This window comes from Brassica napus, chromosome A4 (genome assembly GCF_020379485.1).
Source record: "Brassica napus cultivar Da-Ae chromosome A4, Da-Ae, whole genome shotgun sequence".
NCBI classification, from domain to species: domain Eukaryota; kingdom Viridiplantae; phylum Streptophyta; class Magnoliopsida; order Brassicales; family Brassicaceae; genus Brassica; species Brassica napus.
In genome coordinates, this window is record NC_063437.1 from 192,391 (window position 1) to 219,634 (window position 27,244).

At 37.6% G+C, this 27,244-nt stretch overlaps 5 protein-coding genes and 1 non-coding gene across 6 annotated transcripts; 2 read left to right on the plus strand and 4 right to left on the minus strand.

The window, feature by feature from the left end:
- Positions 1 to 12,402: 12,402 nt before the first annotated feature.
- LOC125608405 lies at positions 12,403 to 12,876 on the plus strand. The gene has a single exon (XM_048778879.1). It carries the CDS (start codon positions 12,403 to 12,405, stop codon positions 12,874 to 12,876), a length of 474 nt encoding a protein of 157 aa, XP_048634836.1.
- Positions 12,877 to 12,891: 15 nt separating this feature from the next.
- LOC106377832 (methyl-CpG-binding domain-containing protein 4-like) lies at positions 12,892 to 14,155 on the minus strand. The gene is made up of 2 exons (XM_013818065.3): positions 13,979 to 14,155; positions 12,892 to 13,541 (listed from the first exon to the last, which is right to left on the minus strand). Exons 1-2 carry the CDS (start codon positions 14,021 to 14,023, stop codon positions 13,029 to 13,031), a joined length of 558 nt encoding a protein of 185 aa, XP_013673519.2. The 5' UTR covers positions 14,024 to 14,155; the 3' UTR covers positions 12,892 to 13,028.
- Positions 14,156 to 14,346: 191 nt separating this feature from the next.
- On the minus strand, positions 14,347 to 14,962 carry LOC106449034. The gene has a single exon (XM_013890844.3). The coding sequence runs from the start codon at positions 14,902 to 14,904 to the stop codon at positions 14,359 to 14,361; it is 546 nt and encodes a 181-aa protein (XP_013746298.2). The 5' UTR covers positions 14,905 to 14,962; the 3' UTR covers positions 14,347 to 14,358.
- Positions 14,963 to 17,710: 2,748 nt separating this feature from the next.
- LOC111212230 (gibberellin receptor GID1B-like) lies at positions 17,711 to 20,098 on the minus strand. The gene is made up of 2 exons (XM_048778260.1): positions 19,430 to 20,098; positions 17,711 to 19,209 (listed from the first exon to the last, which is right to left on the minus strand). The coding sequence occupies exons 1-2, from the start codon at positions 19,472 to 19,474 to the stop codon at positions 18,172 to 18,174; spliced, it is 1,083 nt and encodes a 360-aa protein (XP_048634217.1). The 5' UTR covers positions 19,475 to 20,098; the 3' UTR covers positions 17,711 to 18,171.
- Positions 20,099 to 23,531: 3,433 nt separating this feature from the next.
- Positions 23,532 to 23,604, plus strand: TRNAA-UGC. Its single transcript has one exon. It is a non-coding gene; the product is annotated as a tRNA-Ala (tRNA).
- A 102-nt stretch (positions 23,605 to 23,706) lies between these two features.
- Positions 23,707 to 25,375, minus strand: LOC111212232 (NPL4-like protein 1). Its single transcript, XM_022713684.2, has 2 exons — positions 24,243 to 25,375; positions 23,707 to 24,097 (listed from the first exon to the last, which is right to left on the minus strand). The coding sequence occupies exons 1-2, from the start codon at positions 25,227 to 25,229 to the stop codon at positions 23,843 to 23,845; spliced, it is 1,242 nt and encodes a 413-aa protein (XP_022569405.2). The 5' UTR covers positions 25,230 to 25,375; the 3' UTR covers positions 23,707 to 23,842.
- Between the last annotated feature and the right edge of the window lie 1,869 nt (positions 25,376 to 27,244).

The following is a 27,244-nucleotide window of genomic DNA, read 5'->3' on the forward strand; positions in this document are numbered from 1 at the left end:
AGTTAATGAAAAATTCTTTTAAAAAAATATTATGGATGCATACATAAATATTAAGAGAAATGTATAAAAGAAAATAAAAATAACAATAACTTAAAGAACAAAATGTATAAGACTCAGAATATTAATGATTTGTGGTCTAAGATATATTCAACTTATTGTCATAAAAACTTAATAAAAAAAATACATACTTTGTTTTAAAAACATTAAAAATCACATTAAAATATTTAACATTTTAAAAAAAATTATGAATCAATAATATTAATATAAAATTTTATCCGAAAAACACAGTACTAAATGCATAAACAAAAAAGCAAACAAACCCTAAACCATATAATCCAAAGCATTATTCTAAACCAAACTCTAAACTCTACTAACCCTAAACCCTACCTAACCCACCTTCTCGTGGTCTTAATTTCTCTCGACCGCGACTCTCTAAAGCAAAACTCACCACAACTCTGTTTTCCTCCGGTAGCGGCGTCGGAGCCGTTGCCGGTGGCCCCCTCTCCCCTTTATCTTGTTTTTTTCTTGCCTCTTAAGCTCCTCAAACCTCTCTGTCCGATATGCTAAGACTCTAAGAGTCGGTCCACCATCAGATCTTCAGATCCGGGACGCTGGTGATGGCTCTGTCAGGTGGTCGGCTTCCTCCGGAGTTGCGGTGAGGCTAAGGTGGTCAGGATGTGGCGAGGTCGGCTTTTACGGTGGTTTGATTCAGATTGACGTTTTTCCCCTTTGTTCGATCTGGATCTAGCCGGAGCTTGCTGGCGCGTGCTTCACTGATTCGGCTCTCCTGACACAGATCTGTTCGGTTCTTTGTCTGTATGGTGCGGTGGTGGCGGCTCTGTCTCCTCCGCCTTGGCGTCTTGGTGCAGGAGGAGTCTTTCTACTCCGCTCAGCTCGGACTTCGACGGTAGTTTACCTTCAAGGCGTGCGTCGGTCTCGCTTCCTCCGGCGGTGTCGTTTGAAGTATCCGACGGTGCGTGTAAAGTAGCAAGCTTGGTGGCGCGTGGAGTTGTCTGCGCTTTGGCGTCACTTCTTGGTACTTTGCTCCGGTCTTCGCCTTTCAGTTCATGGCCTTGTCTGGTGGTTTCTCTTCTAGGTGAAGAGTTCTTGGGTATTGTTCTTCATGGTTAGTGTGGCCAACGTCGCACCGTTGGCTACGGTTTTGAGTGAAGAACCTCCCTCTTGTTCTAAGAGGTGGAGTGCGTGGACATTAGTGGTGCTTCGTGAGTTTTCGGAGTCTTCCTCTCTGTCCGTGGCGATGCACTTGGAGTGTTGTCCTTCCCAGTATCGGAGTCTGTCCTTGCAAGCTTCGGTAGGATGCCTTCTTTCTTCTTACTGCAGGTACCGCTTCGACGAGACAAGGCAGCTACAGTTCAACCGGTCTTGTTAGGTGTTGAGTGCTCACGCCATGGCGTCCAGTACGGTTGGTTCAGCTATGAACTCTCGGGTCTATTCACTCAACTATACGCTTAATTCAGCAGAGATTGCGAGCGTGAGGAGATCATCAAGATCCAGCTACTCTGTTGATGGCATAAGATGAACCGGCAACCAAGGAAACTTGGTGAACGCTACCCTCGAATGCTTTCTATCAACGGTTGAGAACGGGGATTGATAGTCTAAGGATAACTGAACTATTTAGCGGATTGCGCCGGTTTAGAGGTGGTCGAGCGAAGCTAAAGATGTTTAGTTAGATGTAGATTTTTGTTCAAATCATGTTTGTAATCAAAGTTTGAATTGTCCGTATTAGGTTTTGATGTTTAGTTTAATTTCCGTAATCCGCTACTAGTTGTCTTTGTAATTTCTGTCACAAACTTGAAAACTTGGTATAATATTTAACATTTTACCAAAAAAAAAAAAAAAAAAGAACCCTACCTAACCCTAAACCCTACTAACCCTAAACCCTACCTAATTCTAAACCTATCTAACCCTAAACCCTATCTAACCCTAAACCTTTTTTAGCCCTAAACCCTACCTAACCCTAAACCCTACTAACCCTAAACTCTACCTAACCCTAAACCCTACCTATTTCTAAACCCTATCTAACCCTAAACCCTATCTAGCCCTAAACCTTACCTACCCTAAACCCTACCTAGCTCTAAACCCTACTAACCCTAAACCCTACCTAACCCTAAACCCTAACTAACCCTAAACTTCTTCTAACCCTAAACTTGACATAACCCTAAACCCTGCCTAACCCTAAACCCTGCCTAACCCTAAACCCTATAATCCAAAGCATTATTCTAAACCAAACTCTAAACTCTACTTACCCTAAACCCTACCTAACCCTAAACCCTACCTAATTCTAAACCTATCTAACCTTAAACCCTACCTAACCCTAAACACTACTAACCCTAAACCCTACCTAATTCTAAACCTATCTAACCCTAAACCCTACCTAACCCAAAACCCTTTCTAGCCCTAAACCCTACCTAACCCAAAACCCTACCTAACCCTACTAACCCTACTAACCCTAAACCCAACTAACCCTAAACCCTACCTAACCCTACCTAACCCTACTAACCCTATCTAACCCTAAACCCTACCTAGCCCTAAACCCTACTAACCCTAAACCCTATCTAACCCTAAACCCTAAACCCTACCTAACCCTAAACCCCTTCTAACCTTAAACCTGACATAACCCTAAATCCTGCCTAAACCTAAACCTGACCTAACCCTAAACCCTGCCTAACCCTAAACCCTACTTAACCCTAAACCCTTTCTAACCCTAAACCCTGCTAACCCTAAACCCTACCTAACCCTAACCCTAAACCCTTCCTAACCCTAAACCCTGCCTAATTCTAAACCCTACCTAACCCTAACCCTACATAACCCTAAACCCTACCTACCCTAAACCCTATCTAGCCCTAAACCCTACTTACCCTAAACCCTACCTAACCCTAAACCCTACCTAACCCTAAACCCCTTCTAACCCTAAATCTGACATAACCCTAAACCCTGCCTAACCCTAAACCTGACCTAACCCTAAACCCTGCCTAACTCTAAATCCTACGTAACCCTAAACCCTTTCGAACTCTAAACCCTGCTAACCCTAAACCCTACCTAATTCTAAACCCTACCTAACCCTAACCCTAAACCCTTCCTAACCCTAAACCCTGCCTATTTCTAAACCCAACATAACCCTAAAACCTAAACCCTAAACCCTAACCCTAAACCCTTTCTAACCCTAAACCCTACTAACCCTAAACCCTATTAACCTTAAACCCTACCTAACCCTAAACTCTACTAACTCTAAACCAAACCTAATTTTAAACCCTACCTAACCCTAAACCCTTCCTAACCCTAAACCCTACCTACCCTAAACCCTACCTAACCCTAGACCCTATATATCCCTAAACCCTACTAACCCTAAACCCTACTAACCCTAAACCCTACCTAACCCTAAACCCTACCTACCCTAAACCCTATTTAACCCTAAACCCTAACTAACCCTAAACCCTTTCTAACCCTAAACCCTTCCTAACCCTAAACCCTGCCTAACCCTAAAACCCTACCTAACCCTAAACCCTAAACCCTAAACCCTAAACCCTAAACCTAAACCTGACCTAACCCTAAACCCTGCCTAACCCTAAACCCTTTCTAACCCTAAACCCTGCTAACCCTAAACCCTACCTAACCCTAACCCTAAACCCTTCCTAACCCTAAACCCTGCCTAATTCTAAACCCTACCTAACCCTAACCCTATATAACCCTAAACCCTACCTACCCTAAACCCTATCTAGCCCTAAACCCTACTTACCCTAAACCCTACCTAACCCTAAACCCTACCTAACCCTAAACCCCTTCTAACCCTAAATCTGACATAACCCTAAACCCTGCCTAACCCTAAACCTGACCTAACCCTAAATCCTACGTAACCCTAAACCCTTTCGAACTCTAAACCCTGCTAACCCTAAACCCTACCTAATTCTAAACCCTACCTAACCCTAACCCTAAACCCTTCCTAACCCTAAACCCTGCCTATTTCTAAACCCAACATAACCCTAAACCCTAAACCCTTTCTAACCCTAAACCCTACTAACCCTAAACCCTATTAACCTTAAACCCTACCTAACCCTAAACCCTACTAACTCTAAACCAAACCTAATTTTAAACCCTACCTAACCTTAAACCCTTCCTAACCCTAAACCCTACCTACCCTAAACCCTACCTAACCCTAGACCCTATATATCCCTAAACCCTACTAACCCTAAACCCTACCTAACCCTAAACCCTACCTAACCCTAAACCCTACATACCCTAAACCCTATTTAACCCTAAACCCTAACTAACCCTAAACCCTTTCTAACCCTAAACCCTTCCTAACCCTAAACCCTGCGTAACCCTAAAACCCTACCTAACCCTAAACCCTTTCTAACCCTAAACCCCGCTAACCCTAAACCCTTCCTAAGCCTAACCTTAAAACCCTACCTAAACCTAACCCTAAACTCTACCTAACCCTAAACTCTACATAACCCTAAACCCTTTCTAACCCTAAACCCTAAATCCAACCCTAAAACCCCTACATAACCCTAAACCCTTTCTAACCCTAAACCCTACCTAACCCTAAACCCTGTTAACCCTAAACTCTACCTACCCTAAACCCTACTTAACCCTAAACCCTAAATCCAACCCTAAAACCCCTACATAACCCTAAACCCTTTCTAACCCTAAACCCTACCTAACCCTAAACCCTGTTAACCCTAAACCCTTCCTAAACCTAACCCTAAAACCCTACCTAAACCTAACCATAAATCCCATCTAACCCTAAAACTCTACCAACCCTAAACACTAAAAAATAATCTCAAAACTTAAAGCTAAAAAAACCTAAACTCTTACCGCTATGTAATTTGTTGTTGTGATATTCAAATACCAAATTACATAGCGGATTTTAAATCTTACATCCATTATTTTAATTGCCAAAATATTTTGAAAGTTGTATCTTAAGAATAAAAAAGATAAATTAGATTTTAATAACGTTAAATTTTGTTAAAATAGAATGAAAATTATTATCATAAATAAATAAAGAATTTTGATGAAATTTGAAAATCGTCGAATCAATAACAATTAATTAGTAATATTTCAAAAACCCTTAAACTATTATAGCAGTAGAATCTCAATCATGATTATTGTTATGAGTTGGAAGAATGGTTAAAATGCTTCTTAAAATGTTGTATCAATATGAAGCTTCCAACATTCTTGTTTATTAAGATGAGAAAAATGCCATTGGAGTTTATTATTGCATATGAGAGATCCAAAAATAAGAAAATGGCTAGTGAAGTCTATTATTTCATTGATTTGTAAATGTGTAAACACATTGTTAGCACATGTATTACATCTTGGGAAACATTATTACTGATTTTACAAAAAATTCACAACTAAAAGAGTAGACATGCAATTCACAAAACAGACCACAAACAAAACTATTATAGATCATTCCTCTACAAAGATAAGCTTGGACTCCACTTGATATGGAAGAAGACTTTGTCAGAAGACTTCCAGGAAGTCCAGACGACTTCCAGGAAGTCGAGACGACTTCCAGGAAGTCCAGACGACTTCCAGGAAGTCCAGACGACTTCCTAAACCCTAAACCCTAAACCCTAAACCCTAAACCCTAAACCCTAAACTTGACATAACCCTAAACCCTGCCTAACCCTAAACCCTGCCTAACCCTAAACCCTATAATCCAAAGCATTATTCTAAACCAAACTCTAAACTCTACTTACCCTAAACCCTACCTAACCCTAAACCCTACCTAATTCTAAACCTATCTAACCTTAAACCCTACCTAACCCTAAACACTACTAACCCTAAACCCTACCTAATTCTAAACCTATCTAACCCTAAACCCTACCTAACCCAAAACCCTTTCTAGCCCTAAACCCTACCTAACCCAAAACCCTACCTAACCCTACTAACCCTACTAACCCTAAACCCAACTAACCCTAAACCCTACCTAACCCTACCTAACCCTACTAACCCTATCTAACCCTAAACCCTACCTAGCCCTAAACCCTACTAACCCTAAACCCTATCTAACCCTAAACCCTAAACCCTACCTAACCCTAAACCCCTTCTAACCTTAAACCTGACATAACCCTAAATCCTGCCTAAACCTAAACCTGACCTAACCCTAAACCCTGCCTAACCCTAAACCCTACTTAACCCTAAACCCTTTCTAACCCTAAACCCTGCTAACCCTAAACCCTACCTAACCCTAACCCTAAACCCTTCCTAACCCTAAACCCTGCCTAATTCTAAACCCTACCTAACCCTAACCCTACATAACCCTAAACCCTACCTACCCTAAACCCTATCTAGCCCTAAACCCTACTTACCCTAAACCCTACCTAACCCTAAACCCTACCTAACCCTAAACCCCTTCTAACCCTAAATCTGACATAACCCTAAACCCTGCCTAACCCTAAACCTGACCTAACCCTAAACCCTGCCTAACTCTAAATCCTACGTAACCCTAAACCCTTTCGAACTCTAAACCCTGCTAACCCTAAACCCTACCTAATTCTAAACCCTACCTAACCCTAACCCTAAACCCTTCCTAACCCTAAACCCTGCCTATTTCTAAACCCAACATAACCCTAAAACCTAAACCCTAAACCCTAACCCTAAACCCTTTCTAACCCTAAACCCTACTAACCCTAAACCCTATTAACCTTAAACCCTACCTAACCCTAAACTCTACTAACTCTAAACCAAACCTAATTTTAAACCCTACCTAACCCTAAACCCTTCCTAACCCTAAACCCTACCTACCCTAAACCCTACCTAACCCTAGACCCTATATATCCCTAAACCCTACTAACCCTAAACCCTACTAACCCTAAACCCTACCTAACCCTAAACCCTACCTACCCTAAACCCTATTTAACCCTAAACCCTAACTAACCCTAAACCCTTTCTAACCCTAAACCCTTCCTAACCCTAAACCCTGCCTAACCCTAAAACCCTACCTAACCCTAAACCCTAAACCCTAAACCCTAAACCCTAAACCTAAACCTGACCTAACCCTAAACCCTGCCTAACCCTAAACCCTTTCTAACCCTAAACCCTGCTAACCCTAAACCCTACCTAACCCTAACCCTAAACCCTTCCTAACCCTAAACCCTGCCTAATTCTAAACCCTACCTAACCCTAACCCTATATAACCCTAAACCCTACCTACCCTAAACCCTATCTAGCCCTAAACCCTACTTACCCTAAACCCTACCTAACCCTAAACCCTACCTAACCCTAAACCCCTTCTAACCCTAAATCTGACATAACCCTAAACCCTGCCTAACCCTAAACCTGACCTAACCCTAAATCCTACGTAACCCTAAACCCTTTCGAACTCTAAACCCTGCTAACCCTAAACCCTACCTAATTCTAAACCCTACCTAACCCTAACCCTAAACCCTTCCTAACCCTAAACCCTGCCTATTTCTAAACCCAACATAACCCTAAACCCTAAACCCTTTCTAACCCTAAACCCTACTAACCCTAAACCCTATTAACCTTAAACCCTACCTAACCCTAAACCCTACTAACTCTAAACCAAACCTAATTTTAAACCCTACCTAACCTTAAACCCTTCCTAACCCTAAACCCTACCTACCCTAAACCCTACCTAACCCTAGACCCTATATATCCCTAAACCCTACTAACCCTAAACCCTACCTAACCCTAAACCCTACCTAACCCTAAACCCTACATACCCTAACCCTATTTAACCCTAAACCCTAACTAACCCTAAACCCTTTCTAACCCTAAACCCTTCCTAACCCTAAACCCTGCGTAACCCTAAAACCCTACCTAACCCTAAACCCTTTCTAACCCTAAACCCCGCTAACCCTAAACCCTTCCTAAGCCTAACCTTAAAACCCTACCTAAACCTAACCCTAAACTCTACCTAACCCTAAACTCTACATAACCCTAAACCCTTTCTAACCCTAAACCCTAAATCCAACCCTAAAACCCCTACATAACCCTAAACCCTTTCTAACCCTAAACCCTACCTAACCCTAAACCCTGTTAACCCTAAACTCTACCTACCCTAAACCCTACTTAACCCTAAACCCTAAATCCAACCCTAAAACCCCTACATAACCCTAAACCCTTTCTAACCCTAAACCCTACCTAACCCTAAACCCTGTTAACCCTAAACCCTTCCTAAACCTAACCCTAAAACCCTACCTAAACCTAACCATAAATCCCATCTAACCCTAAAACTCTACCAACCCTAAACACTAAAAAATAATCTCAAAACTTAAAGCTAAAAAAACCTAAACTCTTACCGCTATGTAATTTGTTGTTGTGATATTCAAATACCAAATTACATAGCGGATTTTAAATCTTACATCCATTATTTTAATTGCCAAAATATTTTGAAAGTTGTATCTTAAGAATAAAAAAGATAAATTAGATTTTAATAACGTTAAATTTTGTTAAAATAGAATGAAAATTATTATCATAAATAAATAAAGAATTTTGATGAAATTTGAAAATCGTCGAATCAATAACAATTAATTAGTAATATTTCAAAAACCCTTAAACTATTATAGCAGTAGAATCTCAATCATGATTATTGTTATGAGTTGGAAGAATGGTTAAAATGCTTCTTAAAATGTTGTATCAATATGAAGCTTCCAACATTCTTGTTTATTAAGATGAGAAAAATGCCATTGGAGTTTATTATTGCATATGAGAGATCCAAAAATAAGAAAATGGCTAGTGAAGTCTATTATTTCATTGATTTGTAAATGTGTAAACACATTGTTAGCACATGTATTACATCTTGGGAAACATTATTACTGATTTTACAAAAAATTCACAACTAAAAGAGTAGACATGCAATTCACAAAACAGACCACAAACAAAACTATTATAGATCATTCCTCTACAAAGATAAGCTTGGACTCCACTTGATATGGAAGAAGACTTTGTCAGAAGACTTCCAGGAAGTCCAGACGACTTCCAGGAAGTCGAGACGACTTCCAGGAAGTCCAGACGACTTCCAGGAAGTCCAGACGACTGAAATGGAAGTAGTCTGGAAGACTTCCTGGAAGTCGTCTAGTGCATTATATTTTAGACGACTAACAGGTAAGTCGTCCCAGAAGTTTTTCAGATCCGAAAAACCTGCATATCAAATCCAGATCTGAAAAACCTGCATATCCAAAAATATTCAAATGACTTAAAAACAGAAAAAATGAGTGGAAGATTAGATAAATCTACCTTTATAGAACACAAAAAATACATATCTAAAATTAATAGATCTACCTTTAAATGAGTGGAAGATGAGTACCATCTGATTAAAAACCTGCAAAAAAGATAGATTAGTAAGAAAGACATGAGACAAAACTGAAAAATTCATATAAAATTTGGTGTTTTGAAATCAAAGAGATTAGAGTGGGTTTGGAGAGTTTTAGTTTGGGAAAAAAGTAAGAACTTTATACAACAAGAAGTTACCAAATGAAGAAAAATCAAACATAAAAACTTACCAAAACACTCAGATCTCGTCAGAAGACTTCCATGACGTCCAGATGACTTCCAAAAAGTCCTGGAAGTCGCCTGGAAGACGTCCTGGAAGTCGTCTAGTGCATTATATTTTAGACGACTAACATGTAAGTCGTCCCAGAAGTCTTCCAGATCTGAAAAAAACTGCATATCAAATCCAGATTTGAAAAACCTGCATATCCAAAAACGTTCAAATGACTTAAAAACTGAAAAAATGAGTGGAATATTAGATAAATCTACCTTTATAATACACACAAAAATACATATCTAAAATTAATAGATCTACCTTTAAATTGGTGGAAGATGAGTACCATTTGATTAAAAACCTGCAAAAGAGATAGATTATTAAGAAATACATGAGATAAAACTGAAAAATTCATATAAAGTTTGGTGTTTGCAAGTCAAAGAGATTAGAGAGAGGTTGAAGAGTTTTAGAATGATGAACATTACATTTTTGTTGCAGCCATTGGAGAAGAGGAGAGAGAATATGTAAATTTTTCTTTATATAGGGAGACAAAAAATCTAATTAGGTTAAATATTTTTGATTCAGACGACTTACTTGTAAGTCGTCCAGAAGAGTTTAATATTTTTAGCGGGAAATTAAAATATTTTTAGCGGGAAACTAAAATAAAAGACTTCCCAGACGACTTACAAGTAAGTAGTCTGGTTTAAATTATTTAAGCGGAAATATTTGGACGACTTACATGTAAGTCGTCTGTTTTAATTTCTTCACCAGACGACTGAAATGTAAATCGTCTAGACTCTAAACATAACCCATAAACTTAATTAACTAACTAAACACTTCATAAAATCAAATTAAACTTCAAAAGTGTTTACTATATACAAAAATAAACACGTATAGGTACAAAATTAATTTTTCAAAAAAACATTCAAGCTTTCCAAAATCTAACCCTAAGAATACATACAATACTATAACATATGTTCCCAAACCCTAGACCAAAGAATACCGTGATTCACTACCTACACTCATCTATGTCGAAAATAATTCAATTTTGTTATATTTTAATTTATATCACTTAAAACTGTTTATAATTACATGGTTTTAATTTTTCGCTTATCAAAATAATTTTTTAAAAATTTAAAAATTATGTTTAAGATCAGCTACACCAGAAGACTTACTTTGAAGTTGTCCAGACGACTTCCAACATCTCAGACGACTCAGATGACTTACTAGGGCTATACTCGTAAAAATAGCTTCTGTTTTTTTTTGTTTGGTCACAAGGGGTTGGACTGTAATTTCACAAGGCTTTTAGGTTAGTTTTGCATTTGATTCAAGTTTGGGTATATGTTTGGGGTTAAAATCAAGTTGTGGGTTAGTTTTGGAAAATTCCCCAACATTTATTTGCCAATAACCATCCTTGAATCTTTGCTCATTCAAAAAAATAATATTCTTTACATAAATTTGAATCAAGTTTTTTTTTTTGACTAGAGACCCAAGTTTAAATTATACCACTAAAATATTTTAATATTTAATTGTTCAGAAATAACAAGTTAATGTTCTTAAAACATAACCATCCTTAAATCTTTGCTCATTCAAAAAAAAAATATTTTTTTTCATAAATTGGAAACAAGTTTTGTTTTTTTGACTAGAGACCCAAGTTTAAATTATACCACTAAAATATTTTAATATTTAATTGTTCAGAAATATATATATTTATATATTCGAGAGTAGACAATGCATAGATGATACTAAATTGATCGCAAGAATTCTTTTTGGAAAACATAATATAACTAATAAAGTATACAAAAAAAATTTCAAAAAATTATGAAAATGTTTAAGCCCGCATCGCGGGCAAAACACCTAGTTAATATAATAATTAACACATACTAAGATACAGCTAATATATTAAGTATCAAAATAATGTAATATCAATGATGATAATAATGTTAAGCTAGATTGGGTTTCCAACCTAAAATGCTAAGCGGAGTGGCCCATCCATCTTATATATTGCTAAGGAGCATCAATCTCGGAGTGTTCAGGCAAGGATTGATGGGACGACTTTGGGCTGGATCGATAATGGATCGGATTGGAATGCATGGATCGGGCTCTGATACTATGTTAAACTAGATGAGCTTCCAACCTAAAACCAATTGTGCTAAGTGTAGTGGCCCATTCATTTTATATATTGCTAAGGATCCCTTCCAATATCTGATGTGGGACATTTATTAATAGGAACAAGGCCAATTTTTTTTTTTTTTGGTTTCATTGTTGCATGAATTCAAACACAGCTGGTTAACACTGCTCTATCAATGATTCGTAAAACAGCCTTTTGCATACAATTGGTTCGTCGTGCAGAATTTTATCGACAAGATGCGTGTAAAAGCCTCTATAGCCTACAAGTGTATAACCAATAAGACATGAAAGCATCATTCATTCTTTTCTCTGCTTTTGCATAAGATTCTATCATGAAACCACAACAACTCTTATTTTCTTTCACAACTCATTTACTACATTGTCTACTGAATTGCTATACATGTTTTTCATCAATTAATTATTACGTAAACAATACTGCCTTCATTCAAATCATGAGATGAATTTCAACAATGTAATCTTAGGGTTATATTTTCAATATTTTTTTCTAAAAGTGTTGCAGTTTTTTAGTTGATGATGTCCAAACTGCGCAATGCATCTGCTATGAATATGATTGATCTAAGGATCACATTATAATCACTGGGACTTGTGTTGGGTTTGGACACAGGAATGCATCATATGGGTGAAGCATGATGAACAAGTGGATGGTAAGCGAATTTTTATCTACACGTACCCACAACACCCGTAGGCAGTAGATATCTTGCATGTTATAGACCCCTTCCCCCACCTTTATATAATATAACACAAATATTAACAAAGTAACCAATAGTCTTGTAACCATGAGTATAGGCATGATACCAAGACAAGCGAAGTTAATAGTCAGCTTTATGTTTTGGGGTTTTCTGGTGTTGTCAAGTGCAACAGAAGATCTGGTGGTGATAACTCAGTGTAAGAACCAATGCAAACATGATCTCCACAACATGAAAGAATGTGAAGATAGGTGCCACAAAAAGATGATGATGATGATGGACCAACGATGGCCACAGAGAAGAGGTTTTGATGGCGTTGACGATGAAGCTCTGCAGACAAAATGCAACAGGAAATGCACTTCTTCTTACACACCCCGTAAAAGATGCATATCTCAATGCTTCAGGTCCATGGTTGGGAAGAAGATCATGGACAACGAGGTAATCTGTGAGTCATCGTGCACCATCCTTCAAGAGAAACCGCTCATTGTAAGATGCACCAGGGTTTGCCACGAGAGTACTCCCGGAGCTGTTGGCTTAGTTCTACTTGAGAAAGAGAATCTCTAGTGAGATACTAAGTAATAAATGCTTTTGTGTAACGATCCAAATAAAACTAAAAGTATTAACATTTTGTTTTGCCTCTAAAAACTACTAGTTCGTTATTAGAAAGAGAGAGCAGAGAGCTTCTTCACAAGAAAGAAAAGCAAATCTACACAAAACTATCCTTTGAATGGCTTGGGTTTGATGCTCTTCTCTGAAACATCATCAGTGGTAGGAATAGGAGAGGCAAGCTTAGCATCAGGAGGACAAGTGTCTTCCATGACCTTTGGGACAGTGAAAGCGAAGTCTCCAAGCGGCGCATCCTTGAACTCTGGATTGGTTTCGATGAAGGATGCGACTTCATTGCGACTCCTGAGCTTCTTACCAGCTGGAGTAATGTAGTAAGTATCCATCTTGGAGTAGTCTTTTCTGAGGACAAGGCTCCTCTTGAAACCTTTGGGAGTTTTGGGGATACCAGGCTTGTCGATGACCCAGGTTCGAGAGGAATCATAGTCAAGATCAGCAGGGTCTTCACAAGAGACTTGTTTCTTCTTGTCGCAGGTAAAAGGGTCCTCCAGCACTCTACTCCTGATGTCCTCGTACTCCTCCTGGCTACCAATCACTCTCCACTTGTGACAGGCATCGCATTGTGCCGCATAGGTATCAACAACCCTCCCTGGAGCAACGTCTTTCTGCAATGTAGCCTCAGTGTAACAAAAGACAAGGCTTTGTGAGCTTATATATAGATAAACAAAGTAAGGCAAGAGCTGAAAACTAGTTCAGCAGGTACAAGAGTAAAGAAGACAGCTTTTAATCAAGAAACAAATGAAAACATAAAAAACATCAAAGAGAGTGACAATCAAAAGGAAACCCCAACAACAAGTTACATCCAAAGTAGTGCTCTTGAAGACTAAACGACAAAGTAATTACTACAAAAGCTCTCAACTTGAAGTGTCTCAAGCACCCTAAAACTGAAACCTAGAAGCTACAAAACGAGATATGAGAACCCACCCCAGAGATGATGAAAACATGCAAAAAATGCGTGCACTTTGGCAAAAAAACATTCGCATCTGTGAAAGAAAAGAAACACAACAGAACCAGAAGAGGAAGATGATAATGGTTAGCTCACCTTGGCTCTTGGTGTCGCTGCTTTACCGAGCTCTTCCTCCTCCATCAGCTTATTTGGTAAGACGAGAGAAAAGTTTTCAGCTTCCTTTTATTATTTTCCTTTTCTATTCCCAACACCACAGAGTCTCTCTTCTCTCAAAAACCCTTCCTGAGAACATTTGCTAATCCCACGGCCCCGTGCGAAACGAGATCAACAGTGACAGACAAATCTACTTCTGACACGTCATAATCTTACAAGTTTTTTAATTGTTGGACAAGCTAATGGTTTTGGGCTTTCAGGCCCAGTATTTAAGCATTTTAAATGGGCCTAACGTTAAAACAAAATTAGACAACGATCAATCCCGCGAAATTAGCACAAAAAAATATCAGTGAATTTTCTGTTTAATCTTCTTCTTGACTGATTCTCACGGTTCCGATTCTGAGTCCTTCTCTTCCACGTACGCTAACGATCTCCGGTATACTCACTGCCACGCTGGCAATCTCTAACCGTCCTTCGCTTCTCACCCTCCTGTGATGAAATCTCGGCCGTCCGTTACAATCCAGCGTCGTCAGATATGGCGGCAGATCTCGCTTCCTCGTCACGCTTCTCCCTCTCCTCAATTCTACAACCGCTTCCGTCCTCTTCGGAAGCGGCATCTGCGGCGGCGCAACCGGCCTCGACTCCTTCAGTAACGGCGGTCCAAACGGTCCCCACGCCGATATTTCTCCCCCTAGATAGAAATCGTCAGCACCTCTCTGTTCCACTCCGTCGTGATCCGTCAGAGATCTGAAGGTGAGCCTCTCATCGAGAGATTCGACGCCGGATTCAATCGGAGTGCTCCACCGCCGTCGATGAGAGTGTGTTGGTGTACTCTCCTCTGATGGCCGGTGGATCTCTACGCCTTCTTCTCCGATGAGAATCGTAGAGGATGACGCCGTGATTACCATAACCGCCTCTTCCTTTCTCTTTACGATCGCAACTCTTCTGGATGCGATAACATGCTGACTATCTTCGATTATATATATAGCATTTGGTGGGCCCAGTGCGAGAGGCTCTGCCAGCGTGGAGGACTCAGTTTTAACGGTCGTTTGTAAATTTAATTGACTGACGACGACTAACGGTGGGTTCTACAAACATCACTAAGCATACTGATATAATATTATGGGCTTATAAAAGCCCTTTTACACTGCCCACAAGAACTCTTTTCATCTTCGTTAACGGTGAAGATAAACGCCAATCATTACTTTACTTTGATTTTATTTTTTGCGAAACCCATTATTTGCTTTGATGAAAGAAAGCCTCAAAGGCTAAGAGCCCATATTCCTGAGTGAGGATGATGTGTCGTTTATGACAAAACAGGTAATACAAATTGTTTTCGCTTGCACCAACCCATTAATTTATGCGATTATAACACTCAGTGAGTTCCTATAATTTATGCACGTTGCAAATAACTAATATGCATGTCAAGTACACACTATCTTCGTATGTGACATAGATTTGCAATATTGTTTTCCACCATCATCAACCTCCTCTCTTTTTTTTCTTCTTATGGGAGTTGTCACCAACAAGATCTGACAAGAAAGATGAAAACATGATGACGAGTTGATGATGAACGCAAGTGATAAAAGTGAGTGTGAGAGGGAGAGAGAGAGAGAGAGAGAGGATGTTTATTCGTGATTTGTGGGGTTTTAGATTTTGAGAATTTCAAGATGAAAGGTCTGTGTCTTGTTCTTTTATCTCTAGGGCTTAGGTATAGACTAATAAAGACAAAGAGTATGCATTGTTGTTCAATGCTTTTGTCTTTTCCTTCCTCTCTCTCTATTTTTTTTCTTCTTTTTTTCTTCAAATCTGTGCATCTCTATTAAACTGTTGCTCAAAAAAAAAAAAAGTGCATCTCTATTAAACTTTCCATTCTTTAACTTCTTCCTAGATTATATAATCAGATCTCTACCCTTCCACATAATTTTTGAAATCCTTACAACGTGGTTGATTGTGAGTTTAATATATCAGTTTATATTTTATACATATATTTTTGTTTTAATTAATTTGCATGTATATTGAGTGTGATTGGTATTAGCTGTAGGTGCTGTCCACAACTACATTTATTTATATAACACTAAATTCACATCAATCAAATTTTAATAAAAATTTCAAAATCACAGCTATTGAAATAATTTACAGTTGTATAAATGTTCTGTAGAGCCAAAAATCTAAAGCAATTTTTTGGAGTTTTTCATAAAATTTTAAAGCAGCAAAAAATCTGTAATTTTTTTTCTACAACAATTTTTTTAAAAGTACAACTATTACCAATCAGACTCAATCTCTTATGATCCCTCTCTGCATGTATACTTACTTTGTCAATGTTTTATAACTTAGCGGCCAACAACTAAATTCAATTCCATTTCTTTTCTTTTTTGTAAATTGGCTTTCATGATTCAATTCGATTTATGTTATTTACAAAAACATGTGACCGACACCTCAATCACCATCAGATCAGTTAAACAGAATTACCACTACCGAAAATCTGTAACCGATCAAAGTTACTTTTGGTCCAAAGCACTTAATATAGTCCACAAAGGACAATGCTAATCCATTGACAAAAGAAAAAACATCTTAGTGTAAACGACAACTTAGTGAATTGTGGAAAGCTAGAAGATGTTGATAATGCACCAAACAATGTTCAAGTGGGTTTTGTCAGAATTAAAGACTACAAAACCAAATGAGACCGACCATTAGAAAATGAAAATCAATATTTTCATGACATGAAATTGAGCAAAAAAACAGTTGATCTATCATTAGTAAATATTCACACTAAAACAAAGACGATGTACCCAAATAATTGCCAAGACTATTTCATTACAAGACAAACGAGAGTCTTTGTCAAGGATGCATCAATAAGCCAAAAGTTTGGTCATAAGTCATACTTTGACAAGATGGAAAAACAAAATAGTGGCACTAGAAAATTAATTTTTGAGAGATGCTAATGCTAGGACAAAGAAGCCAATGTTAATCGAAAAATGAAATTATATTCGTAAGTAATAAATTACCTGTTCTATATTAGTATTTATCTTTTGTATCATCATTATATAGAATACAAACTATCAAATACAAAGGACTAAGAAACGCTTCTTCTTTTCAAGCTTTCGATACCCCTACCCTAACATCCAAAGAAGCAACTATATATTCAAAACAATCAACTATTGTTATAAATGGTATATTTTAGAAACAAACATATATAGACAAAATAGATTGTTTTCTCTAAGAGGGGTCCATGTTTAGCCACAACCACTACAAGGAAACACCAAAAATTCTAAAAATCGAATATATGCACATAGAAGATGCATTAAGCAAAAGATGCCAAAGAAAACTAAAAGTAATTTTTTTAAAGGAATAGAAAAGAAAAATCTATTGTCGATTTGAAGTTTGGCTGTGTAAGCTTTTTTCACTCATCTGAGTGGATGGGGACATGGGGTTAGGTTTTGGCATTGTGAAGCTTTTGCCTAAAAGGCACACGCAACACTTGTCTTGTCTTTTTTCTTCTCTCACATTTATTTGCCCTTTCCTTCTTTCTTTGTCATCATTTAAAACGCTATTGCCATATGTCCCCCTAGGGTTTTCACTTAGATGTTTGAATCTTTCTTTCTCTATATGTTTTCATTTTCATCTTCGTACATGTTCACAATTATAGCAGAGATAGATAATAGATTGAATGTTTGGTGGGTTGAAGTTAGAAAAGTGCGTAGGAAAAAAAAGTTTTCTAAAGAAAGATTTATCTTTTATATGCAAAAACCTTCAATACATGAAGAAGGTGAAAAACTAGAACCACAACTACATATTCTTTCTATTAAAAGCATGATTGATATAAACATACAAATCCGTACTAGGATAAGTTTTCTTTTCACAGCATACTGAAGACAAGTTCGTTGTCTTGTAAATTTACCATCTGTACTTTAGAGCCAATTAAAGACTACCTCCTGTACTACTACTACTACTACCAAGCAAAGTACAATCTCCCGGTTTAGCCCTGAACCGATATATGCCGACAAACCGAATTGGTTTTTGCTTCCGGTGCAACATCCCAACTTATGATGCTTCAGGAGACCAATGAACACATAAAAACGTGACTTAGAACTCCACAATAATTGTGGAAAACTGTACAAGAAAACTTATCATAGCTATGTATAGTGCATCAACATGAGCAGACCTTAGTGTTGTTATAGACTCAGAAGAATAGGACTTGACTTGCTTTGGCTACACTCTTCTATGGAGTGCACAAACTTTTTTAACTCGTCCATAAGACAATGAAAGTGATCATTGTTAGGCAAGAAATAAAACCCAATGGTCGCCTGCTTCAAATACAAAAGGTTAACATCGTGACCAGTCTTCTTGAGACCATCGACATAAGCCAACTGCCAATCCTGAACAAGATCCAAACCAGCAACAACGACAAGACTCTTGGGGAAGTTGACACCTTCAAGGCTTTGACCACGAGGGCCAAAGGGATTACAAGCAGGATGATCTCTATCTTCACCTTCAGGTAGATAAGCCCTCCAATACCAATCTCGGTCTTGAACAGTGACAAAGTATTTGCCGTCAAGTCTCTTCTCAGACTGAGTCCTCTCCACTCCACCGAACATAGGATGAAGAAGAATGTTCCCAAGAACTTTAACACCTTCGTTGGTAGCTCTCACGGCAACGTTATGAGCAATGTTGCCACCAGAGCTATCACCAGCCAAGTAAACGTAAACACTTGAGTCTTTACCACTCCGAAGCCAGATTCTGGACTTGACCCATTTGAGAGCATTCCACCCATCGTCGTAAGCGCAAGGGTAACGATGCTCCGGCGATCTCCGGTAGTCAACAGAGACGACAACAACGCCGCAAATAGTCACTAACCGTCGGCAGAAAGTGTCGTAGATGGCGCTGTTGGCGGAGGAATGAGTGAAGCTACCTCCGTGGAAGAAGATGAGAACGGGGACGATCTCCGTCGTGCTGAGAGGCTCCGTCAAGTCGACGGTGCCGTGACGGGAGGGGTCGAGGGGAGCTGGGAGGTAGATTCTGGTGAGAAGGTTGGTGGTGGAGTCGAGGTGGTCGAAGGAGAAGACACCGTCGAGGGGGAAAGAGTTGGAGGGAACTTTGCGGTCGAGAAACTCGGCGAGGTGACGGTTGAAGGAGCCGTCGGGACGGCGGAGGAGAGTGTAAGCGAGCTTGAAGTTGGAAATGAGGACCCATGTGTTGAGTGGGACTATTCTCTACAGACAAACAAAAAAAAAGAAACAGAACTTTTAAATGGATGGGACGTGTTAGATTTTTATTTCAACATTTTCCGTACGAATGAATCTATGATGATCATCATCTTTCTTTCATCAATGAGAAAAACAAAACGGGATATGGCTAAGAATTATATTCCTTAGTTTCCAAAAAATAAAATATATAAATATTCCAAGAAATCTCAGAGAAATGGATCAGTACCTTGCATTCGTTTAGGTTGACTTCGTTCCCACCAGCCATAGTCATCCTCACTGACTATTTTCCTTATAACACAATATATCGACTCTCTTTATCTCGAAGTGGTGAGAACTGAGAAAGATTTTTTTAGGGAGGATCGATTTCAGTGAAACTGCCTCATACCAAATCTCTCTCTGGTCTCTTCAGATTAAAAAAAAAAACAGTAGAGGAAGATGGAAATTTTTAAGGAGCTGGAGAAAAACGAGACAAGTAAGATAACAAAGTACAGCAATCAGCAGAGAGAGTTGTTCTTGTTCTTCTACGAGAGAGAGAGAGAGAGTCAAAGGTGAGAGATGTTGAATATGATATAACCTATCGGACGGTGACAAATGGGCCGGACGACCCATTATTACTGTTTCGATGTGTGGGTCCTACCTCTATCCACATTTCCCCTATTTTTTTTATTTTTTCTCTGCAGTAAGGTAATTTACTAGTCCTACTACTAATTACCAACTAATTCTAGTCGGCTGATTAATTATAAAAAGATATGTTTTTGGATAAAAAAAATTATACAATCAAAAACTTTAAAAAATATTTTTTAGAAAAAAAAAATTAAAAAATTATATACCCTAACATATTGGCCACGGTGTCATGTGTAGAGGAGATTGGCTATTGGCACGCCAGCCCCCGACACGCTCTCTCATAAGTGCTCCTTTTGAACCCCCCCACCCCACCCCACCCCATTTTTTCCTTAATTTCTTTTTGGGAAAATTGGAAAAATGGGACACTTTGAACTTTTATTTGTCACAATAGGATTTCTGATATTTTGGACAATTCTGGACATATTTTACCCTTTTTTAATAGAAAAAATAGTAAACTGAATTTTAAAAATGTTAAAAAATATCAAAACTATTGGAAACATAAGTATGACAATATATATGTTTAAATTGTTTTTTTTTTAAAATGAATCATAATTTATTTCATCTTCTAGCTACAGTTACAATACTCATTCTGGTCATCTACTTAGTCTAGAATTCGGCTACTAATGTTTATACATAGATATATCTTTGGTATACAACGTAACCTATCTTTTCTTATATATTCTAACCAAAGCTAGGTTACGTTACGTTATAATCAAGAAAGATGTCTTTCTTATACCTTTAGCTTGATTACGACATGTAGCCACAATGCGTTGATATACCCTATCTATATTTGGAGCCATGATGTGGTCTGTCTTTTACCTTATGTGGCGCCTAGGGAAGAATATGTTTCACATCTACTCTACTGTGTTCTGACTTACATAGGTTATACATTCTACAGGAAATCCGAAAAATATGGAAACTTCCATAATCGGTTAAAGATGTTTCCTAAATCTAAACTAAATCTTCCCTAAATATCTCCAAGAATATTTTCTCCCACGTTTTTCTCCTTCTCCCACGATCTTTTGTCGTCGTTCTTTGTGTTTCTCTCTTCTTCATCGACATAATCATCTCTCTTTTCTCTATCAATACAACATGGTTCTAATCTATGTCAAATCTAAACTTACTATTATAACTAGGTAATAACCCGCGCCTTGCGCGGGATGTGATTATTAGTTTTGTTATTTTTAATAAATAGACACTAAATCTGTTTAATCTGGATATTAGTTCGGTTTTAAGTTTTTTTTTTGATTTTTAATCTTCTAAAATATAACTATTATTTTAAATTTATACTCCCTCCTTTTCATACTAAGTGTCGTTTTGGGTCTATGCACACGGATTAAGGAAACAATTAATTTTGTATATTTCCTATATAAAAACACAATTACCACTATATCTAACCATATTTCAACCAATAGAAAAATAAATTACTCAATAAAACTAATAAATTTTGAACTGAAAATCGAAAATGACACTTATTTTGTAACGAAAAAATTTCTCTCCAACGACACTTATTCAGAAACGGAGGGAGTATTCATTTTAGTTTATTCGGTTAAAATGTTTGATTTTTTGGTTTTTTTTCCGGTAAAAACCAAAAATTAATATTATTTGTTTATTTTCATGTTATGAATTTTAGATAGTTGTCATGTCGAACCAATAGTTAATATTATAGTTTCAAACATATAATATTTAAAGAAAAAGAAAAGAAAATTATTATAGACAAATCATTTTACTACAATTTGGTCGGTAGTGAAAGAAGCAATAAGAAAAAATATTTCAACTTTAAAAAAAATAGATATTTCAGTTGTTGTATGAGTATGTAAAAAGTATATAAAAATAGTTGACAAATATATATAAAGATATTGTTAATTAATATGAAATGACATTTTTGTTCAAAATAATACATGAAAGATAAAATTTAAATTAATTTGAAATAAAAAAGGCTTTGACATTAGTCATTTTTCATATAAAGAAAATAAAGTTGTATCCGTAAATAGGGGTGGGGCCAGATCGAATATATGAGTACTTGGAAGCATTCGTGTCGATTCGATCTTTAGCCACCTTGATATTTGGTGACTCGGATATCCGAAATGTTTTAGAATTTTAAAGAATATCCGATTTGATCCGTAAATAAAATAAAATTTTAAAATAATTGAAAATTTCAATAATAACATTTTATTACAAAAATAAAATATTATTTAACTTTCTAAATTTTAGTACCTAATATATTAAATTTAATTCATAACATATATATATATATAATTCTTTACATATATGTATATATATTCATATAGCAGATCAAATTAGATATATGTTCCTAAAATTATTGGTATTTATGATTTGCTTTTTGTTTGGACATTGTATTTTAGTATTTGATTTGTTTCGTAGAGTTGCGGATATCCAAATTATTTGGTTCAAATCAAAATGGATAATGAATAGAATCAAAATTTATGAATATTTTGCTCAACTTTATCCGTAAATAATAAAAGTAATATATATATAGTTTGGCTTTTGATTCGTTATCTATTTTTATTCGAACCGAAAAATCCAGAGTTTTATTGGAACCATGTATGTGAGTTTTATATTAAAAACATAAAATACATTGTGTGAACACATTTATGAATATAGTGTGAACGCGTTAGCATATTTATTATCAAATCGTTGTGAGGCTGCCACGTGTCTGTTATAGTGTGAATGCATTTATTACAATGCTTCTCTTTTAATATATAAGGGATATACGTGTTCCCGACAAATTCATTTTTATTATTTCACGTTTAGTTGTCAAAATACTACTACTACTTCATTAGTGTTGAATCTTTGATTAATAGATTAGATAATCCTTCACTCATGTGAGTTGCCAGAAACAAAGAGTTATTTTGCAGATCCTTACCTTTGGTATAATTACAAGCAGGAAGCATATCTATATATACTTAGTATGATAAGTTTTGTCGTTTGGTGAGGAAGACGGATTCTTCATTTATATAAAGACGATTTGTTAGTGTGATAACAAAAAGACGATTTGTTAGCTATATAGCTTAAGCTCGAGTTCAAAAACAGAAGAGTGAGGAATAAAAAGCTCCATCAAAGATCATTCATCATCTAATGAAATAATACGCAAAAGTATGGGATGGTAACAAAAAAAAAATCAAGTATGGTAATGCAGCTTTAAACTATTTAAAAATATAAAGTTTGGGATCTTATTTTTATTATTGATGGTTGTGAGTTATGATAGGTGAAGGACAAAGAGAGGCTATTTTGTTTTTTTTCTTTGGTATCTTTTATTTATTAATATTATATAAAAATGTGAATGCAACTCGTAGATAAAATAAAATAAAATTGGTTAGAGGAAGGTGACAAAAGAAACTATACAGCGTGCGACCAACGCCATGGCATGTGGGTGGCGACAAAAGGGTTGTGTTGTTTTCTCTTGGTTATTATTATAAGAAGAAGTAAACTTTGGTATCCCAGAAGCGCCCTCGTCCGGTCAACAAGATTACGAACATTGCCACTACTAGCGAAACCTGTTCTATGTTACTTATGGACGCTCCCTTTCTACGTTGGACACAGCTGTTATTGGCAGACAAGACCAATTCAACAAACATTTTGGGCTTCTTTGGTTGAGGTAAACATAATAAGCCCAGTCCAATTTATGATATCACATAACGTAGGATTGGTCTATAACTAACACAGCAGGATAACTACCAAATGGGGATGTAGCTCAAATGGTAGAGCGCTCGCTTTGCATGCGAGAGGCACGGGGTTCGATGCCCCGCATCTCCACTTTTTGTACTTTTCAGGGAGTGGAACAATCTTTTTGGTAGGTCGTTCTCTTGGAACTTGAGACACACAGAAGACCTAACGTCCTCTTTTAAGTTTAATATCTGAATCAAACACGATTTTGATTATTAAAAGAGAGAGAAACTAAACGTTGTACATAACACAAACCCTGAAGGAAGGACGTTAAATAAAAACCCTGAAGGAAGAGAAATATAAAAACGGACATCTATTACGAAATGTTTTAACAAGTATTGGCCATCGAGTCGATGAGCAACTCATAGCCCTCGGGGACATTAGACTGAAGACGCACGCACTCAGCTAATGCAGGAACATCTGAACCAACGTCTAGGAACCGAGCCACAAAGAGAAGCAGATGAAAATCAGAGATCCTCTTCACGAACGGGAGGCTCCTTGCACGATCCATATGGGTTTTCAAAGCCCGCATTGTTGTCTCAACGTTCCGGTTCTCTATCGGGAAGGTACACGTCAACGGTCCCTGTCAATTAAGCAAAATCAAACACACACAAAAGTTATAAAAGACTAACGACACAAGTGACTTGATCATCTTTATCACTACAAGTAGCTAGAGCAGATACCAAGCCTGAGTCATAAATATATCTAAAGGGCAGAGGAAACAGAACCTGATGATCCAAGATCTTGACGACAACAAGGAAGAAATCATTATCAACTTGTTTAAGATCCTTGACACCAACAACCACCTCTTTCTTCAACTTAGAGAGCTTGGGATCATCCTCAGGCCCAATCTCCGTCACAAACCACCCTTCCCTGAACAGCCTCACACACATGTCACTCATCTGAAACGCCTCAAAATGAACATCGGCACCACCATCCTCGTTCATCTCAAGCTTCACAACCGCCGTGACCCACTCCTTCAACTCGCTCTCCGCGTGAAGCTGCGCGGCAAGCAACACCTCCACGTTGGACAGAGTGTACTCCTTCTTGTCCTGCGTAACGGTCTGGCTGAAGATAAACCCGACTCTCCTCATCCCCAACCCTAGAGCGATCGCATCCACACGCTTCTCCTCCTCCGCGTCCCTCATGAGGATCAGATTGTCCTCCATCCCTTGCTGCGGCGGCTCGTAGACGAAATTCACCTCGACCTCGCCCCCCTCCGAGACGCTCCCGTACATGAACCCGCCGCGCTTGACCGCGAAGGCGAGCGACTCGTTGACGTAGTGCTGAAACGCGTTCGCGCAGTCGCGATCGAAGGAGACGGAGTCGCAGTGGGACTTCTCCTGGCGGGAGACGCGCATCTGGCGCGCGATTAGGTCGTCGACGGTCATCTTCCGCCCGAAGGAGCCGGCGGGAGTAACGGCGGGGCCGCCGCGGATGGTGCGCTCGCCTTCGTAGGCGAGGTAGAGGATAGATCCGTGGGAGAGATTGAGAGAGGAGATAGGGAGGTTGGGGTCGGTCATGTCGGTGAAGGAGAGGGACTCTTCGGGAGACTTGGCGAGGAGGAGGTTGCGATCGGTGGATAAGGTCTGGTTGTGGATTGGGATCTGGAGCTGATCTTGGATCAGGGTTTTGAGTTGGGAGACTGTCGTGTCAGATCCATCCACGCTCACTCGCTCCAATCCATCTCTGCTTCGGACTCTCAGCATCATCATCTTCCTTCCTTCAATTAACCACTTTTGATATTGTATAAGAAAAAGGAAAGAAGATACTGATTGATTACTTTGAAAGGTATATGTGATTTTCTCCTTCGTTAAGCTCCGAGAAAGCGAACAAGCTAAAGCAAAGAATCGATTTTGCTTGCATATAGGAGAGAATGCAGCATGTGGGCTTTTAAAGTGAGGCCTAGAGTTTCTCGTCTAACTGTAAATGGGCTTTACTATTCATCATAGGTAGGGCATGTATTTAAACAACACGTTCAAACACAACTTTTAATGTGTAAATGGGCTTTACTAGATAAAATTACATATTATTCCTCTTAAGTATGTAATGTCACTGGTAACCATCGTAAGAACAATAGGAACGAATAGAAAATGAATTAATAGGAATAAATTTTTAGGAATGATAAGAAATGATGGTTCCTTATCAAAAATTGATGAGAAATTGATTTGTTATATAATTTTCTACAAATAAAGGAATGAAGAGTAATGAAAAGGAAAACTTATTCCTCATGAATGATAAAATGTTTAAGGAATACTAAGGAACATAGGCTTAAAATACAAATGTAGAATGTGATACATTTGTATTTTAAGCCTATAATCTTTAGAGATGTTTTAAAATTTCTAACCACATTCTATCTTTGTATTTACGTATTTTAAGGTCTTTTTCATGGTATATGTTAATCGTTATAATTTTTTATCAATTAATTTATTAAAACTTCATAATACTTCCTAAATCAATGAAATAACTACAATAAAATAATTATTTTCTTGAAAAATGGAGACAACAAAAAATCCAAACCTCTTTGAACATCATCATATGTTAGTGCAGGATGCAACTATGGATTAAAATAATATTGTCATATTTTTTGACATTTTCTCAAAATCCATATGTTAACCCTTTCGAAAATATTATGTTTTTAGTAAATACTTTAAATATTGAAGCCTATAATCTTTAGTGTTGTTTTCAAATTTCTAATCACATTCTACATTTGTATTAATGTATTTAAGCCTTTTTTCAAGGTATATGGGAATCGATATAATTTCTTTATCAATTAATTTAGTAAAATTCATAATACTTCCAAAATCGATGGAATAACCACTATAAAATAACTATTTTCTTGAAAAACAAAGGCTCCAAACCTCTTTGAACATCATTATATGTTAGTGCAGGATGTGGTATTCATCGGGAGATCTTAATACTAAGTTTTATCATGCCTTAACAAAGCAGCGTAGGATTCGCAATAAAATTGTGGGCCTACATGACGAAAGGGGGAATTGGGTAACAGAGGAGAACGGAGTTGAGAAGGTGGCGGTTGATTATTTTGATGATTTGTTTCGTACTACTAGCCCAACGGAATTTGATAGTTTTTTGGAGGAGATAGTTCCATCTATTTCCCCTCAAATGAATCAAACTTTATTAAGAGTAGCAACGAAGGAAGAGGTTCGGCAAGCTCTATTTATGATGCATCCGGAGAAAGCGCCAGGGCCGGATGGAATGACAGCTCTCTTTTTTCAACATTCCTGGCATGTTATTAAGGAAGATGTGGTGGAGATGGTTAATAATTTTCTGGTTACAGGAGAAATGGATCCTCGATTAAATATTACTAATATTTGTATGATTCCGAAAACGGAGAGACCTACAAGGATGACAGAGCTTAGGCCGATTAGCCTGTGTAATGTTGGATATAAGATCATCTCAAAGGTTTTGTATCAAAGATTAAAAATTTATCTACCAATACTAATCTCGGAGACACAATCGGCTTTTGTGGCAGGCAGGTTAATATCGGATAATATTCTTATTGCGCAGGAAATGTTTCATGGATTGAGAACTAATAAGTCTTGCCAAAACAAGTTTATGGCGATCAAAACAGATATGAGCAAGGCGTATGATAGGATAGAATGGAGTTTTATTGAGGCTCTTCTGCACAAAATGGGTTTTGATATTCGATGGATTAATATAATGTTGGAGTGTATATCGTCAGTTCAATATAGGGTGCTTCTCAATGGGC